An 18,917-nucleotide genomic window follows, 5' to 3' on the forward strand; every position below is an offset into this window, starting at 1 on the left:
CCTGTAATGACATCAGGTCACAGTTTTATTCTCTGCCAGTCTCAGCTTCTTCTTTTGAAAAATGTGGATAATAATCCCTACGTCTAAGTGTTGTTGTGAGCATTAACTGAGTCCATGTCTGTAAAGTAGCTGGCACCTAGTATGCATTCAATAATTGGTGGGTGTTAGCAACTTTCGTGTTTATTGGGTTCCACGGTTTGAAACTCAAATCACATTTTCCCCGAGAAACTATATTTCAGATTGTGGCCAGTATCTTGGAAAAGTCTAGGGAAAAATATTTCACTTGAAGATTAACTAAAATAAAAGCAATATTCCAATGAGAACATAGCCATCTGAAGTACCCACTGAGGAAATCTGGACTATGGCTACCTTCACAGGAGGGAACCCTCTTCTTACAGTCACATTCATGGTGGGATGTTTTTGTCCATGAAGTGGTAGATCTTCCATGGACCAGTAGTTAAGTAACTGTCCTCTCCTGTTGGTCTGCCCAAATGCAACACTCTTTCTCTCCCTTGGTAACCTCAGCTACAGAGGTTTGAGTAGGTTACAGTCCACAGTTCATCACACATTGTTATCATTGGATCATGCAAATCCTTTTTCTTTGCTTATTTGCTTGTTTATTTTATCCCCATATCTAGGCTAGCCCATTATATTTGCAGGGCTGGGGCAAGAGTATAAATGGAGGCCTCAGGCCCATGACTCTCTCTGCTTCCTGAACTTCAAGGGGCCTCAAGCAGACGCATGTGAATACCCCAGGGTACACATGTGTATTCCAGCGTCCTCCACTACCCCACTTCCTGGGCTTGGGGATGCCACACTGACAAAGACTTTCCTTGACCAAATCTTAGGCTTCTTTAAGGCCTCTTCTCAACTAATTTGATCTTGGACCTCAGTGTCCGTCTTTGTTGGGCCTGCATCACCCAGTTTTAGCAAGAATCCTGTCAAGTCAGTTTAGGCAGAGACTCTCCTTACCACTGATGTTTTTTTCTTAGTATTTTCCATCCACTGACCCCAACTCTGTTTCTTAGCTATAAATCCCCACTTGTTTATGTTGACTTGGAATGGATCCCCATTCTTTTTTTTTTTTTAATATTTATGGAGTTTGTCCTTAAGCCATATACTCCAATTAATTCACCGTTACTGATTCCTTATATTTATCAAAATCTTTATTTCCTACCAGTAATACAAGAATTGAGCGCACTTTTATTTCCCCTTGGTCCCCATCATCCCTCGCACCATAATATTGACATTGAGAAGCATGAATCGAACCTTATCCAATTTGCCATCTTTTCATGAGATGCAACAAACCACTTCATATTAGTCGCTCCCTTGGTGAGATAAAGTGGAAAACAAAGGAGAGTTTCTAAATGTGTTTGGTGTGGTGTTCCTACTGAGATTCCCCAGATATACATCTGCATCTTATAAATTTCGGACAACTCTCCATATACTCAAAAAGAATTATCATTTTTTGTTAATTAAATTTGTTCACTAGAAGTGTAAAACACTGCTATATAAATGCATTTATGAGTAGCTTTAATGAGTATTAAGTGTCCAAAAGAAAGGATTGTTGTTTGTTATATAATAAAGAAAGCAGGTAGTTCTAACCTTTGCCAATGGCTAGGAATGCTTGTTTTTCAGGAGCAGGACCTTGAAAAGCTGATTTCTGCTCTAGTTACATATAGCAGCCTGAGTTTAGATAAAAACGGAAACTCTCATATGTCAATATTTCCCTTTATAAAATACATGAGGCATCTTAAGTAATACATCTTAATAGTTCTAAGTCGGTGAGAGAAATTAACTTTTGCTATTTGATTGATAAAATGTGTAAATGTAACCAATATGCCTAATTCAACTGCATTTTTGAGACAACATAAACAGGATTGAAAATGGATAAACAGGGTTATAACTTTGGTTTACTCTCAGTTAGCACTGGACTTTAAAGGTCTAGTAGAATGTTTTCCCAAGAAGATTCCATTTAAGAGTTATGTGCTCTTTAATGTAAATTGAACAGGGAAATGCTATGGCACAAATAAGATAATTTAAAATATGATTAACCAAAGAATATCTATTAGAGAAATCTATATTCTTGACTGTGCTACGAACTTAAATGTTTAAAGTTTTCTTCAAAGACCTCTTCAAAGTCCTTGTGTTTCAACAAACCAACCATTACAAATGATATGGACCTTCTTTCTACCAGTTTAAACCTTGTAGATTATGGCACTGAGACCACCTGAATCAAAGGAAAAAAAAACCAACGCCCGTTTGTAATCGTTTTGTTTAAAACAGATGAACATTCAAAATGAAAATAGACCTTCATCAATTTACCAATTTGATTTAAAAAGCAGAACATGGGGTAGGAATTTTAGAAAATGCTTCCATTTGGGGGAATTTTTTCTTACTAGTTCCTTAAGTAATGAATCATAACAGTTTTGAGGAAAACTTGTCGTTTTACAGCACAGGTTTAACTGGTTTTTAGTTGCCAGAGACTGCACTAGATATTAAGAATAGAGATTTTGTCTTCCAGAAATTTAGTTTCTGGTGGAAGATATAAGAAAAATTCATAAATTTTTAAGTTGTTTGGTACCTTAGAGACACCTCATTGAGGTACAGAGAAATGAATGATAACCCACATCAGGAGACACACTAATTTAGGCTAAAATGACCACCCAACTTGCTTGTATTCACTGAATCCCCTACTATGTTACTTCTGTCATTTATACCAGTGACCACACAATAATTCCAGCTTTCATTTCTCCTGAGCATCACACCCGTATATCAAACTGTCTACCAGACACTCCTCAAATCATCCCAAACTCACATCCCAAACTCCTCAAATCATCCCAAAGAAACTATGATCTTCCCACCCTAACCTCCTTTTTTCCCCACTATAATTCCTGTTTTGTTTTTTTTTAAACTGTCATCCATCCAGCTGCAAAACATAGAAATTAAGGGGTCATTTTTCACTTTATGTTTATTTCTCAAATGCAGATTTGATGAAAATCTCATTATATCATGTCTCTGATTAAAAATACCAAAATGTCTCCCCCTGTCTGCAGGATTAAATCTCTATCTCGTCTGAATCATAAAGTTCCTAACAATCAGACCCTTGACTTCTTGGCCAGCTTTCTATGATTTCCACACCTGAGTAAGATATGGTTATTCTCACACTTAACTTTGCCTGTGGGCACTGAAACCTAAGACTACTTCCAAATGTCTATAAAGACTAACTGTAACGACACAAATTACCACAGGAGATTTTAAGTTTTTATTTGTTTTTCAATAGTAAAAATGACCTGTAGGAAAGGGCTGCAATTATAACACAATTCAATAATTGGAGATAATTACCTGATAGTAATTTGTTTCAATATATTAAAAGCTTAGAGGGATATGGCCCATTAAACAACCCCTTTCCTGACTCTAAATGATAACTTCCTATCTGGTAAATTGGTTTCATTTTCTTCTTATCCAAGTTTATGTACTTTAAATGAATACTCTCTGAATATGCCCCCTTCTACTCATACAATGTGTATTTAAATGTACTAGCCCCTCATTAACAGGACCCAATAAAATTGAGAATTTGCAAACTGCAAAAACGTTGGGCTAAATTTTGACCCATCTCTACACATGAGCAAAACATCCACAGTAAACGAAAAATGAGAATTATATTTATATAAAATCTTTCCCATAGAAAATAATGGTTCATGAGATCATTTAAAGACATTTTGCAAGATATAAACATTTCTCGTCCCTCTTCAGCTTACCTAAAGAGCATAAGTTGGCTTATCAATTTTATATGTAAGCCAGAAAGAAGGAGCTGTCTATTTGAAATATCAATCTTGAACACTGTTCAATCCAAGAAAGGCCACCTCAGCTGTTTGGAGCCCTTTGGCATGTTAAGCACATAGTTCCATATCCTAGATACCTTAGGCATTTCCGTAACAATAAGGCGTTGCTCTGAAAAATAGGCATTATTCCAGGGTCCGTGAGGCCAAACAAGGTCCTAGCTGTCACATTTTTAAAATAATCAGGGTGTCCAAGAAAGTCCATAATGTAAGAGTCAGGGGAACTGGAAAGTTGCATCTGTTATGATGGCTGCATATCTAATATTTCTATATGTTATTCTTTTCTCTCTTTCCCTGTCTTTTTCTTTCTCTTTTTAGATTTTACTGCTAACTTGTTCTTTTATTGAGATGTAGAGCGTTCATCTGCTTTTTTATTATGAAATATTTTAAGCACACAGAATTATGTTGAGAGTAATATATTTAAATTATAACCCAACGCCCAACTTTGTGAAATATTAACACTTAAATATACTAGTTCCTACAAATATATGTAATATAATATTGAGTTTAGATTTTAAAATATATATATTGAAACAGTCATAGCTCCCTGTGTCCTCATTCTCTTATTTCTTAGAGAAAAACATATTCTGAATATGGTGCTTAACTTTTCCAGAAATTTTTTTTATGTTTACTGCTTACAGATGAATGTATGTATCCATAAGCAGTATCGTTTGCTTCTTTCAACTTGATATACCTAGTATAATTCCTTTTGCTTTCCTGTACTCCTTGATTCTATTCCTTTAACATTGTTTCTGAGGTTTTTCTATGTTGATGAATGTAGCTCTTTTTTTTTTCCCATTTTAAACTTCTGTATCCATTTAGTGACTATACTTCAATTTATCCGTTCTCCTTTTGTAGAATATATAGATTGTTCTCTTTTTTCTAATATAATTAATCTTACAATAAATGTTTTTAAAAATGTCTGTTACTGCACATGTGGAGAGGGTTCTCAAGGGTATATACTTAATTGCGAAAAGCTGGTTCTTGGAGTATGTGCATTTTACACTTCATTGGATATTGCCAAATCCCTGTCCAAGATGTGTTTGTAGCAGTATATACACAAATGAAAAGTATATGAGCTTCTGAAACAAACAGTAAAGTTATTCGCAGCTTCATCTTCCTAGGCAAGAGTTTCCTGGACTAGCAAATCATGTTAAAGAGGGTAAGTTGTGTGGTTATAGATGCTTTTGATTCTCAAATGCTAAACTTCTGTTTCTTTTGTCTTGAGAATCACTCACGTGACATTCTATATTCAAACAAATACAACTGGAATGTTTTCAATTATTAATCTTCTGTTGTATTTTATTTATAGTAACAGCTTGGACATGATCCACCTAAGAGTGCCCTATATACATTTTTTTCTTTTAAAGATGTTATGTATATATACTACTATAAATTCTTATGTTCGAAGCTTGTCAGAGCCCTCAGAAAACGTGACATTTCTCTATACAACATCCCTACAATTTATTTCATTACAAGTTGGAGGGGATATCATAATATCTCTTTGTAAACACAAAATATCCTTTATGTGTGTACCAAATTAACAAGAAATATAATTTTCTCTAAAAGAAATTCAAGAAAGGTCTTTATAAAGCAAAAACAAAAACCTCAGCCTCTGCCTTTAAAGAAGTATACTCATACAGTACTAAACACATCGATGAGTAGTTTTAAATTTCACTTATAGAATGGTAGTTGGAAATCTTAAAAGTAGTTACTTGGAGTAGTAATATTAATTCAGTCTACCAAAGTCTAAATTTAAATCACAGTAAAGCTTAACTGTAATACTTGTATTAATTGGGGAGAGAAACTTATTCTTTTCTTTCATAAGGGAAATTACTGCATACTTACAGTGCAAACTATATCCACTAAAAATTGTCAGGAAATATTTTCCTTGGTATTTGATTTAGTGCGAGTGTATGTATAAAATCTGGTTACCATGTTTAGGGTTTGAAAACAAAATTGCACACAAACCAACATTCTGTTAATAACCATAGAACACTAATGTTTGTATTTTATTAGAATACAACCAAAATATACACTTAACAACTTTCCATTATTTTAGATTACAAGACTACATTTCTTTTAAAATAGCAAAACTACAAATTCAAAATAGATTGCTAACCACTTACAATTATTAAGAATTAAATTACACAATTAAGTGACAGATTTTTGCCCTTCACCCCCAAATCACCTATATCAAACTTACCATAAATACTTTATAGGACAAAATATTTAAATGAGAGGTATAAGTCATGTGCATGTTCCTGTCTTTGCACTGTCAATGTGTACAATGTTGGAATTTTAGATCTCATTTTTTAATCTCACATGCAAATTAAATTATTTAAATACTGTGGTCATTTACTGTGAGAAAAAAATATTTCTTTCTATAAAAACATTTCAAATATCTCTTTTTACTAAACTATCCATTCCCAGTAAGGCTAATGAGTTCCAACACGTTGTCCAAGACAAATTCTAAAGGGAGGCTATTTCCGTTTTGATTTCTACTTTCATTTATGATATATATGAAATATCATATTTAAATTTAAAGTATCAGTGTTTAATTAATGCTCTGGTCCAATTTAGTATTTTGTAGACATCTGGATGCTACCAAACCGTCCTTGAAAATTTAATTTTCAATGTAATGTGGAAAAACAGGCACCGACAACTGTAAACTTATTTTTTAGTTGAGTCTACACAATTCAGCAGAAGCAAAAATTAATAGCATGTAAAGAACCGAAACATAGACCAAAGGAAAAATTCAAGAGTAAGACCATTTTGCACGCAGCATGTTGTAAATAAGCATTATTTAGTCAGCGGATGGATGAGGTATGGTGTGAATTATAATTTTTTCACTACTGTTGTGGCTTTTGCAAATTTCTAAATTGCTCTGTGACCGTTTTCCATTTCTTAAATAATTTGGTTGGTTTTCAAAAATGTTTATTCAATAATGTGAATGTAGTGTTTTGAGCTCTTTGGGGAAGAAACAGTTTATATATAAATTAATTATTTAGACTATCCCTTTCTAAACAAACTCTTAACATTCCCAATAAACTGAATGTAAATGAATGCAGACTGTCAGGATTCCATTTAGCAGCAGAAATAGCTGGTGTGAAATGCAGATGAGAATATGCAAGTCAGAGCCATACGTATTCAAAACAGGGGAAAAAATATAAACCCAAGAATAAACATAGACATTTTAAGACCTCTCCATAAAGAGCTGATTGCTTAGCAAAAGTATTTGAAACTATTAACTATAATTTCATTTTTCATTATTTCAGAGAAAATTTGGTAAAAACTTTCAGTGGTGAGGAAGTATATATATTGTATCTCATCTCTAGATTTAATATATTCACACTGTTCTTCTAAGTGTTCGAGGCAATTAAAAGATTAAAAAATTAAACATAGTGGCTTAGATGTCTTCTGTCTTTATAAATACACATAAATCCTTGCCCATATGGTTTATTTATTATATGACTTTTTATTTTACTAACAATATTTCAAATATATTTTAATTATCATAAATTAATAGCTTTAGATCCAAAGCAGCCAGAATATTAGCTGTAAATTAAAATGTCCCCCCCAATTTTTTCTGAATAACTAAGATTAGAAAGAATTAATTAAAAAATGGCTTGGACATTCATATTTTGATGAAAACCAAATTTATTTTCACAAGTCAATCCTAACATTTGAGCTTCATGAAATTTTCCCAAAGCCATCCATAATTTGATCACTACTGTCTGATATACAAATATTTGGAAATCTTTTAAAAAACATGCTCCTACTTAGAGCTTTGAGCTTACTATGAGTTCCTGGAACATTTTGAGCCTGCAAATCAAGTTACAAACACTCTTGTTAGCAGTCTGATCTTGCTACAACTATTCTTATGAATTACTTTTTAATAGAGTGATTTGTTCTGGTTCACTTAAAAAAAAAAAACTATCTTCCTTAAGTTTTCCTTACAGTAAAACATCGACACATATTTATGAGTATCGTATCAAAAGGTGACTTAACCTCATAGATCAGTGTGACTACTTTGAGTAGGTAAACAATGCAAACACCATGAATGCAAGATAGAACGTTTTGAGCGTAAAGCCAGTCACAGACATGATACTGAACTCTGATAAGTTGCCCTATAATCACAGGGTTCTCACAGGCTTTTCTTTTCAAGACACGTAGAATGCATGAGAAACGAGCTATGCCTGCTATTTAGTTTTCTGAAAAGCTGCCTTCCATGTGAGGAAGTGACTAATTTTTCATTTCACACCAAAAACGGCATGAAAAGGCAAAACAGAAGAAGGCTAAGGGTTTTGTGTTATACGAAGGAAAGGTGAGTCCTTCTTAAACAGGCAGGAAACATACCATACATATTCAGAGGAAAGGACACATTGGAAACATTTGCAAGTGCTAACAAAATGTGAAAAAATGTTTATGTTAATGTTGTGAGTTTGTTTTCTTTACATGCAGTAGGCTTACTTATTATTAAATTACTAAAACAATGCTACTTGAATTACAGCATATAATCTCAGAAATGCAAAAAGATTGTGTGAAGAAAAGATGTCAAAGAGTTAATTTAACCCTTTCCGTTGTCAAAATTTTTGCATTTGTTCTGTTATTCAACAAATATATAGTATTACCACTCCCCACCACTGTTGTCTACCTAATTCTCTCTCTCTATATATGTATATATTGTTTTTTCCTATTCACTCAAATAAAATCTAATAATCCAATATTTGGGAGAGCATAAGGCAGTAAATAGAAATAATTTATAGAGCATGATGCATTTTTAGAAAAAAGAGAAGTACATACTGAAATCCCATTGGTTGTAAATAAATTTGTATTCATTTTTCCCATGATCCTTTAGAAAATTTACTTTTCCTCAGACTTTTGCTAGCAGTTTGTTATAATCTAGAGGGTTTTTTTTAACAGATGGATTACAAATTGGCAGCTACTTATATTCCAGTGAGTAAAGCTACAGTACATTTCACGCACTGTATTTGTGATTGTTCTTCCTTTTTATGGGGATGTGAGTTTTCCCCAAAGCCAGAATTTATGGCTGTCTTTCTTTCTTTCTCTTAACAAATCCCAGCTGCGTGCTTTCCCATTAGGATGCAGTATACATCATGATGTTTCCCTTATTTTATTAAAATGCTTTCCCATATCCTATTAAAATATTAAGCATTCTGTCCCTGTAAAGCTCAGCATATATTCTAAAGACACATAACTGAGCACCAACTTCTCTCTGTGAACCTGTTATCCTGACAAGTCATAAGGAATCCTGGGAGGAACATTTATGCCCTTCAGTAAATCAATGCTCCAGGACACTAAATGTAACCCCTGGAGTCTGAAAGGAGTAATGCACCTCTCCAAATTCCCAAACCATGCACCAAGAGTGAATGGCTCACTGGGAAAGTTCCTGTTGATAATGTGAGCTGTATCTTATGTCTTCCCTCCAAACCTACCACCAGGTAGCCAGTTCTAGAGTGGAATGATGTATCTGTTCATAAGAACATATAGCACAATTGCAAGGTCAACTCCGTGCTTAAAGGCCATGCAAGGGAAATAAAGCACCTTATTACAATGTCAAATTTGACACTTTCTTAGCTCAGTTATTTATGTAACATAATAAATTCAAAAACTCAGAGTGTAAAACATTTACAAATGTAAAGCCCCTCTTTTGAGATAATTCTGATACTTTGCAGGTATAAGTTTAGTTCTTGGAAAATTGGTTCAGATGAATGGTTTGCCCTTGCTAATGCCATATCCACCAGATACAGTCTTATTCAGATTACTGTTCTTGTGCTTTAGCAAAACTCCATGGAAAGCTCTTATGAGTTAATATAAGGATGAATAAAACAGAAGACAGTATTTTTGCAGGTGAAGGATTCTTTTTCTTTAAATTAAATAGAAAACTATGTAGCCACAGCTCTAGGAAGCTCTTCTAGGTCTCTGTGATGTCTTCGATTTCGTTTCTTCTTCATTTCCTGCATGTGCTTCCACTTTGGGCCGCCCTTGTTTCGCTGTCTCCGCTTCTCCCTGTGCCACATCTGTTCGCAGTACTGGTCGAGGCTGAAGTTTGGGCTGCTAAGGATTTGGATATAGTCTTTGTATCTCAACCGTGACTCAGCCAACAGATCCTTGACCCGCCCCTCCTCGTGCTCTGCCCTCTGGGTATTTTCCATCTGTTCATTCTCAATGACATTCAAAGTCAGCTTCACTATGGTGTGGATAAAAGTGTGCTCCTGTGCTTTGCAGTAATACATCCCAGAGTCCTTCTTCTGCAGACTTCGAATCAGTAGCCCGTATTCTGTTTTGATGATCCTTTCATCGGGTTTCAACTGCAGAATTGGAAAAATATAGGCAATAAATGAGAAACAGAGAGGGCTATGAACAAAAGCAAAGAGGCTACATAGTTTTACTTAGATGAACCTAAAAGATACAATCCCTGTCTCTCTGTCATTAAGCATAGTATTGTCAGCCATAGTCGAAGGGAGTGACTAAACTCTCTTTCAACTAAAGTAACAGCCCCCAAAGATGTATGGGTGCGTCTTATTACATCTAACTGAGCCTTTGGAATATAGTTAGTTTTTCTTCCAGTCTCCAGATAGGAATAAAAAGCTGTGAAAGTTAATGAAGTAAACCTGGAAACTATCAACTGACCATCTTTACAAAGATTTCAGATACTAATTGGAGTACTAAGAACACCAATTTGTTTCTGAATTTCAGAGCTAGAATGTGACTCTTGACAGTCATTGTGTAGAAAAAGAGCTTTAGTGCACACTACTACCTGTAACGTAGAAGAGAGCAGTCATTCCAAAAGGAATTTAATGTTGGCTAGATATTGCCAAATAAATGATCTGAGCCACTTATGGAAACTGTAAGTGGTGACTTGTTAAAAGTCAAGTGGAAAGGCATGGAGGATACAGCCTTTTGGATGTCAGGGCTGTACTGAATAGGACCATATAGTCAGAAGTTTAGCAACATTTAAAGCTGAATTTCTCTTTTTACTATGGATTGAATTTTGATACTTTATGTCTGTATGATACTTTAGACTATGTCATTTGTGGAAATATTTGCCATACCTCAGTATACTATAACATGGTAATGTGATTTCAAGTGTGAGAAAGCTCAATGAACAAAAAGAACCTCCACTGAAATGTGACGCTCTCTGCCCTTTGAAGCAGTAGTACTGAAAGACAATTCAAACATTTAAGCTTGCCTGGCCTCCAATCTGGTGTGAATAGAGAACCTATCTTCAATAAACTACAGGCATGTTTACCGACACAAGAGCCCTGTTTAATGTGGAGTATTGTTGAGCAGCTCAGCATTAAGTAGAATAACAACAAAGAAGTCTGGAAGATTTCCCAGTTTACACATCTGCCCCTGTATTGTAGACTTAGAGTTGATGGAAATCAAGGAGGCATAAAGACGGCTAAATTAAATTTATTCACAGTGGGTGGACTATACTTTGCATCTTTATGTGAAAAATATGTAGGAAAAATCCCTCCAGTTCTGGAAATATGAGAAAAGGCAAAGAAACATCTCTGGCTACCAGCCCAGTTAACTAACAAGTATATGGCCAACCACCTTCTATGCCAGAGAAGTGCAGCTGGCGGGGTACCACACAAGGCCAAAGGCAGGTCACAGCTCAGATCCCTGGTTAATGAGGCTGAATGGTCTCCAGCCCTGCCCTTGCGCTACAACGAATCCACACCGTCAGGGGTTTGTTTGTTTGTTTCCCTTACTTTGCCCATTTGGTGAATTGGTGTGTAGTCGATTTTTTTTTTTTTCCCTAATGGATTTATCTAAAGGCCCACATATTTTTAAATGCTACTGTAATACAAATTAATGTTGAAGTAACTTACATTCTCAGAAACTATAGGGATCTGCTGCCAAAAATAAAAGGGAATTTGAATTGGTAGAGCTCTAAAGGATCAGTCTTAAACAATAATATCAATCTCAAATGTAACACATACTACATATCTTCCTTTAAATAATTTTATTGTAGGAATTATTGTTTTTTCATTTAAATATATCTTAGAACATGAAATTGAAACTCTGACTCCACAGCCCACGTTCTGGTCCCTATCTGCTCTGCTTCCTATGACTACTCATTTATCTTCCCCAATTGGTGTCCCATTTATCAAGTTGGTGACACAGCGTACGGTGTATTTGGGGTGTTAAAAGTAAAGCTCTCTGAAGGTTGAGTGTGAAGTATTATTAGCAGCATCGTAGACTGCTGCCATATTGCTGGAGAGGTGATGTTCTGAAGCCTTTACTTCAGTAATTCTTTAACGGAAAATGGCCTGTGGTTACCAGCATGATGACCAAAGTGCGTGACTTCCGTTCCGTTTCATCTCTGGGTGTTCTTTCCTAGCTGGTATTCTTGCTAATGTTTAAACTGCGTTTAATGTGGCTTTTAGAGACTGTCACAGCTCTGAGTCACTAGTTTTTATTGTCCTTTTTAAGCTTCTGACAGGAAGGAATGATGACTTTGTGACTTCACACATACTATGCAACACTTCATCATTATTTTTGCTATTCTCTTTTTGTGTCCCATTTATGTTATTTTACTCTGAAGTCTGGCCCCCTTCCCTCCTTTCCAGTCTACTTCTGTCCCTAACAGGACTCAGGGTTTCATAAACACCTGACATTTCATTACTCCATCGTGGTCCTTCACCTTTCCTTTCTTTGATGGAATGCTTACTTCTTCTTTTGATTTTTGACCTACAGATAAAAAGTTTGCTTTAATGAATTTCTTTTTGGATTTATTAGATCAAAAAGTCTATTAGATTATTTAAGTGATTTTTTTCTCTTCCTAAAATTTCAAAACTATGCCTTTCATGAAATGGCATCTCTAATAAAACACATTTTGAATTGATGTATTTTCATAGGATTTTTGCAGTCTAGAGATAGAAATCTGTGACCCAGAAATTAAGTGGTTGATTAACATTTGCCTGCTTTACATTCCCATTCTCTGTAGTGCTTTCATTCCATGCTGGAATAGGATGCATTATGCAGACTGCATCTCGACAGTGAAATGTCAGCACAGTCAATTTAGAAAATTCAGCTCCTCTACAAAGAGATAATGTAATCTCTGACCAGTGATTTAAACTCATGGAATTTTCTTCACTCTAGAAGTGATAAGTAAAAACTGCTCAGCCTTACATATCAAAACCATGCTTGAACCGGGGTCAACTATCCATTTGCTTAATGTGAGCAAGGATAATAAATTTGGCATTATTCAATGTAGATCTTCAGTGAAGGGCAATTCATTTGAAGTGAAAAGAGAAACATGGTAAGGGACAAAGGACAGTTAGGTACTAAACAGCAGGTAAAGGTCAGTGACTTCCTTCTCTGATAATAGCAGCCTAATGGTAATTCCTTTGCATATAATTCACCTGTCAGGTCTTTCATAGCGAAAGCACTGCACGTGTCTTGGAAGTGACTAGGGATTCAAGAATATCTCCCTTCTTCAACAAACATAGGAGATGACTTATTTAAAAATAGTGCCGAGGCAACTGGCTCATTATTTAAAGAAAAAAAAATCGAATGAATACATAACTCACTCCTAGATTAACTAATATCTTTAATTAAATGTAAATATAAAATGTAAACTGTAATTGTAAAAATAAAATCATAAAATGACTAGAAAATATATATTTGCTGTTTCATTGGGGAAGGAAATTCTAAGCACAAGTGAGAAATATAGATATAAATCAATAGATTTGTCTATATAAAACATAAAACTTGTGTGTGTTAGGGACACACAAAAATTTTTACAGATAGAAAACAATAAAAAGTTACATATAATATGCATAACATTAAAATGATAATATCTATAATATAAAGGGGTTTGTTAAAATAATTTTTAAATGAATATATCAACATAAACCAAGCAAATGATACGTAAATTTACCAATATGGTGATTTTGATGAGAAATTAGCAATATGCACTTGTTTATCCAAAGCTGTAAGATAATTAAAGTCTTTAACTCACTTATTTTACATTTAAGAATTTGTCCTAAGAAAATAGACAAGTAGAGAAAGATTTAGCTAAAGGAAAGTTGATTGCTTTTTTAAGAGGTTACGTGAACTTAATAAAACATGGAACATCTGTGGATGACTGTGTCATCAGGATGGCAGGGATGTGGGACAGGAAACATGGTATTAAAATTGAATGGCAGGGGAAAATGCTTATAGTGTAGTGGTAAGTAGGAAAAAAAGAAGGTGGAATAGACGTCAGAATAGTATTTGTGCTTATCTACACTTAGTGGTCTCATAGTTGTTTATTTTCAAAACCATTTATATTGCTTTTATAATAAAAGCAACAAAAACAAAATGAAGACCTACAGATAGAAAAATACAAATATTTGAAGATGTTTTTAAAATGTTTCAAAAATCCACAGAAAAATTACTATCACAAATGGTATAAGGTACTGCCTCTTTTATTTATTCAGATCTCAGAAGTTCAACAGAAGCTTGGGGAGCGATTAACTTGCTAGTTACAGCACAAACATCATCAATTTCAAGAACAGCTTTATAAGAAAGTCAGTGAATAACTGACTCATGACCTCCCCAACAGCACCCAACTGTGAAACAACTCAGTAAGGAAATGTTCTCCTCCTGGCAGAGAATAACCTGGTGACAGCCTCTGTGCCACAGGAGATCCTGGGCCTTCCCTCAGGCTTTTTTTTTTTTTTTTTTTTTTTTTTTTCTTTTTTTGAGTGGCGGAAAGATTTCTAACTGTGACCTTCTTGGTAAAGAGCAGAGGGTATCCTGCTGGGAAAAATGCTTCAAATCTAGTCTGGATTTTGCCCCTTTCCTCAGTTCAGGAAGCAGTACTGCATATTCCTGGACAATGTATAACTATTTACAAAGGTAGATGAAAATACCAGTTGAAACATTATAGCTAAAATATTTTAAAGTATAAATCAATAAATACACTATTTCTGCTCCATTGAAATTTATGGAGCATGCTACCACCATGACTGTCTGATATACTTAAAACATACATTAAAGTAATGTATAGCATTTTCAGGAAACATGAAAGATGTGAGTGCAAACATGCATAGGCAAACGTACATCTCTATAGCTGGGAGAGTACCCCAAGCAGAGTTCCACATTTTTTAAAAGTCAGATTAAATTTGTCATGGAGAAAAAAAAAAACATTAAAAAATTATATTTAAATGAAATTATCAAACTTTATTAACTATAAAATTAAAAATAGTCACTTGGGATATTCAAAAGTAAAATACTGCAATATATCGAAAAGAAAATATGCATGTTACAAAAATTCAGATAATGTCCTTGCAATATTTCATGGATAAATAATAAATGCTTTATATCTTGAAATTAAATCACCTCTATGTCAGGTAAAACTTCAATATGTATTGGTAAACAGTGAGACTCTTAAAATAAATATTTAGTATAAATATGGATATGCCATATTCTTAGAACTTATGGATGTTAGGAACAATGAAGAATCAAGTTTTACCAGAGAAATCTGAAATAAAGAAGGAAGTTATTCCCTTAGTATTAAGTATGTGAAGGGTCAATATTTTGATAGAGAAATTATTCTCAGACGAAGAGAATGATAATTTCTTAATGTAACAGTGGAACATATCTTTACATTAATCACTTATGATAAAATTTGGTTCTTTGACTCCAAGGTTTCTCAACCTTAGCACAACTGACATTTGGGTGAGATGGATGGTTATCTATTGTGAGGTATTGTGCATTGCAGGATGGTAGCATCATCCTTGACCTCGACCCACTAGATGCCAGTAGCATCCTCCATCCACCCAGTCGTGACAACCAAAAATGTCTCCAGGTATTGCTAAATGTGAATACCTTGGGAGCAAAACTACCTGAGGTTGAGAACCACTATTACACAGTAATGTCTGACCGATTACATATACTATTTAAGTGTTTGTAGACTTCACAAGGAGGCTGATATTTTAGAGGACATCTGGTCCACCTGCTTATATGGCAGAGAAACTGAGTGCTAGAGAAGTCACCACCTGCTTACGAACCCTCAGCAGTCAGGGTGAACACATCATCAGTGCTCTTTCGTATTTCACACGTCCTCCCAGTAGAGAGTGCCTGCAATTTTATATGCATACTTTACACTTGTGAGTAATCCTCTGCTTTGAAATACACATTCTTGTATATGTTTTCTCATTTAATTTTGACAGTAACTTTTGCATTGATTTTATTTACCTTAGAAAATTCCAGCCCACAGTCCTCAGTAATATTACCAAAGAATCATTACTCAACGCATCTAATTCTGAGCCTGTGTTCACTCCATTACTATTACAGTGTCCTTAGTTTAATATTGGGGTTTTTAGAAATCTAGATTGAGTATCACTGGTTTCTCATAGGCATTAGAATAGAAATATAAAAATTCTGTCATTTAACCTTTGTTACATGACATTTGAATAATACAGGATTTCTCAGACTACCCAAACTCATCTCATTAAATTCAGTAACATATATAACCTACATATCTCACAAAATCTTTGTAATATGTTTTAATCACATGTATGTGTCAGAAAAAAACAAACAGAAAAAAGTCAAAAGATGAGTAGAGCATCCATATTACTTTTCCCTCTGTTGATTTAATTTTAATACACTAGAGTGGAGAGGTACAGATGTCCAGATACTTATCCAACTTGCTCCTATGATATGATAAGATAGATACTTCCATTTCTGTACAAACTTGACATGTTTTATGATCTAAACTGAACACAATGAGAGAGAGAATTTAGTCATTGTGCTTTTGTGGGGGGAAAGTCTTGTTCTTGATCAGGGAATTATTCTAAAATATACACCATCAATGAAAAATAAAAAGTAGAAGAAGAATCCTGTATTTTTTTAATTCAATTTGCTTTTAAATGTATTTATTAACACATTTGCATTAAATTGGCCTATTCATATCTCAAAGGCATTGTTACCTTGGGTGCTAGAGAGTATAAAATTTTATTTTCCTTGTTATCATGTAGTGATAAGAGCTCCACTTGGCACTAAAAGTTGAACATCTCCTCTCACAACCTAAACTTGATTTAAGTTTTACACTGTTTCCCTCAAGGTGAGCATTCTTTGATGACTATAACTTACCTCCTCTCGATATTCATCTCCTGACCGCTGGATATACCACTTAATAGATGCTTGTTGGGATTTAGGTATACATTCCAGAAAGGTTGAATTAAATTCAATGCCAAAAATCACCTTTTCATCAGCAGCTTCATGACTAATGCCTGGAAAGCAAACATGGAATAGGAGATTAACCTTGACACGATTTTAAAAGCAATGGGAAAATAGACTGATTTAGAACAGATGCCATGGAGGAAAGATTCATACACATTATTAAAGAGAAAGGAAATTCATGTTATAATGTTGTAACCTGAGAGTAGAATACTATCTAATAGATTGATTTTTAAAACTCTATCCCCGCACTGCAATTTTTACTCTTTCATCAATATATTAACTTTTTGCAATTTCTTTTTTTAAATAAGAATTCACAACATCTAACTTTAAACACTGAGCCTCTCTGAGCTGAACTGAATAAACTTCAACATCTTTTAACGCTTTAATGCCTTTTAATTTATATAAAATATAACTAATTCTGCAGATATTTCTGTAGAGCAATTTATCTCACCTCTAAAGAGAAATTCTATTATGATTTGGTCCACAGAGCTGACCGTATAACATATAACCATATGTTATGACCATATGACATTTTGATCTCAGAAAAGTCAGTGCAGTGCTCTATACTTAATGAAACTCTGTGATGATGCTAATAAGTTAGATGCTCTAATACTCAGAATCAGGACCTTCTCTGTATTATCTACCAAAAAATGTTCTCTTTTATTCAAAGAGGGATATTATAGCCCAACATGCATTTGCTATAAGATAGTTAATGGGAGGCTAAAGGATCAGTGTCTCAGACACCTTATTCTCGTAAATCAACTGCACCATCTGAAATACATTCCTTCCAGAGTAGCCAAAGGCTGTGTCCCATGTGTGATCTAAGATCTGCAGCTCAGATCTGATCAAATAAAAAATGACAGCTTCTCAGCCTGGCCCAAACATGCACTGTTTCATCGTATATTCACATGTCTCAATTCTGCAGATGGGCCTACTTAGCATTTTAGGCATAAACCAGAGGAAGGCTTAAGGGGCCTAAGTGAATCCTAAACCTAAGCATGCAGAATTATCAGCAAATGGCATGAATGCACGTGCATCCAACAGTTAGGCTTCTTTTCAAGAAACTTCTTTTGAACTTATTTGTGTCTTACCAGCAGTGATTAAGTCAAACATGCTGACCCCATTATGAATTAACCTTACCTAACCTTCAAAATGTGCGGATTCCACTTGAAATCTGTAATCTATCCACTCTCTTCTGGCAATTTAACAGATTATAGCCACGATTTTCACAGCTAATAACTTCCTAATGCACAGGAAGATCACCAGTGCCGATCACGGAAGAGAAAGACACGCATCACTTCATAGTAACAGATACCATTTTCCTGAGCAAAGGGAGTTCATGAACAAAGCAGGGAGGATGCAGGCTGATTGTTTAGGTGATGGGGCAAGGAGAAACTCAATTAGACGGATTCAACCAAAGAATTGGTCAATTCAGTGAAAGATAAATTAGTGAAATCAACTGGAAAAGTGAAATAGTGAGCTGATTATAAGAAATCCATTTTCAAATCAGTAGAAACAGTGACCCTTTGAAACAAAGTTCATCCCTGCATCAGTTTGACTGGAAATTAATTTATTGTTTCTTCCGATAATGTTTGTTTTATCTCTGAGTTTAAAATTTTCTATTTTTAAACCTATATGTATGTATGTATACATATACACATACACATATATACATACATACTATATATAATGTCTGTTACTATCCATTTTTAAAAGTGCAAAAGTTGTATACAATAATGTTTTTAAATAGCAGAATATCTTCTCGTTAAGTATAAAATAATTTTAAAGATAATAATCTTCCAGATTGCAGGCAAAAATTTTTTTTCATGGAGAAATATCTGGAATATTTCTTTAGAATACACATATGAC

At 34.4% G+C, this 18,917-nt stretch overlaps 1 protein-coding gene across 1 annotated transcript in view; it reads right to left on the reverse strand.

The window, feature by feature from the left end:
- Positions 1 to 7,569: 7,569 nt before the first annotated feature.
- Positions 7,570 to 18,917, reverse strand: part of SEMA3D (semaphorin 3D) — a 134,997-nt gene continuing 123,649 nt past the window's right edge. Inside the window, exons 16-17 of the mRNA XM_029233706.1 lie at positions 16,959 to 17,098; positions 7,570 to 10,177 (exon numbers count right to left, since the gene is read on the reverse strand). Coding sequence (XP_029089539.1) covers positions 9,752 to 10,177; positions 16,959 to 17,098 — 566 coding nt within the window. The 3' untranslated portion in view covers positions 7,570 to 9,751. The remainder of the gene's footprint in view (positions 10,178 to 16,958; positions 17,099 to 18,917) is intronic.

Source organism: Monodon monoceros, unplaced genomic scaffold, assembly GCF_005190385.1.
Source record: "Monodon monoceros isolate NGI ecotype Baffin Bay Population unplaced genomic scaffold, NGI_Narwhal_1 Super_Scaffold_2, whole genome shotgun sequence".
Taxonomy (NCBI): domain Eukaryota; kingdom Metazoa; phylum Chordata; class Mammalia; order Artiodactyla; family Monodontidae; genus Monodon; species Monodon monoceros.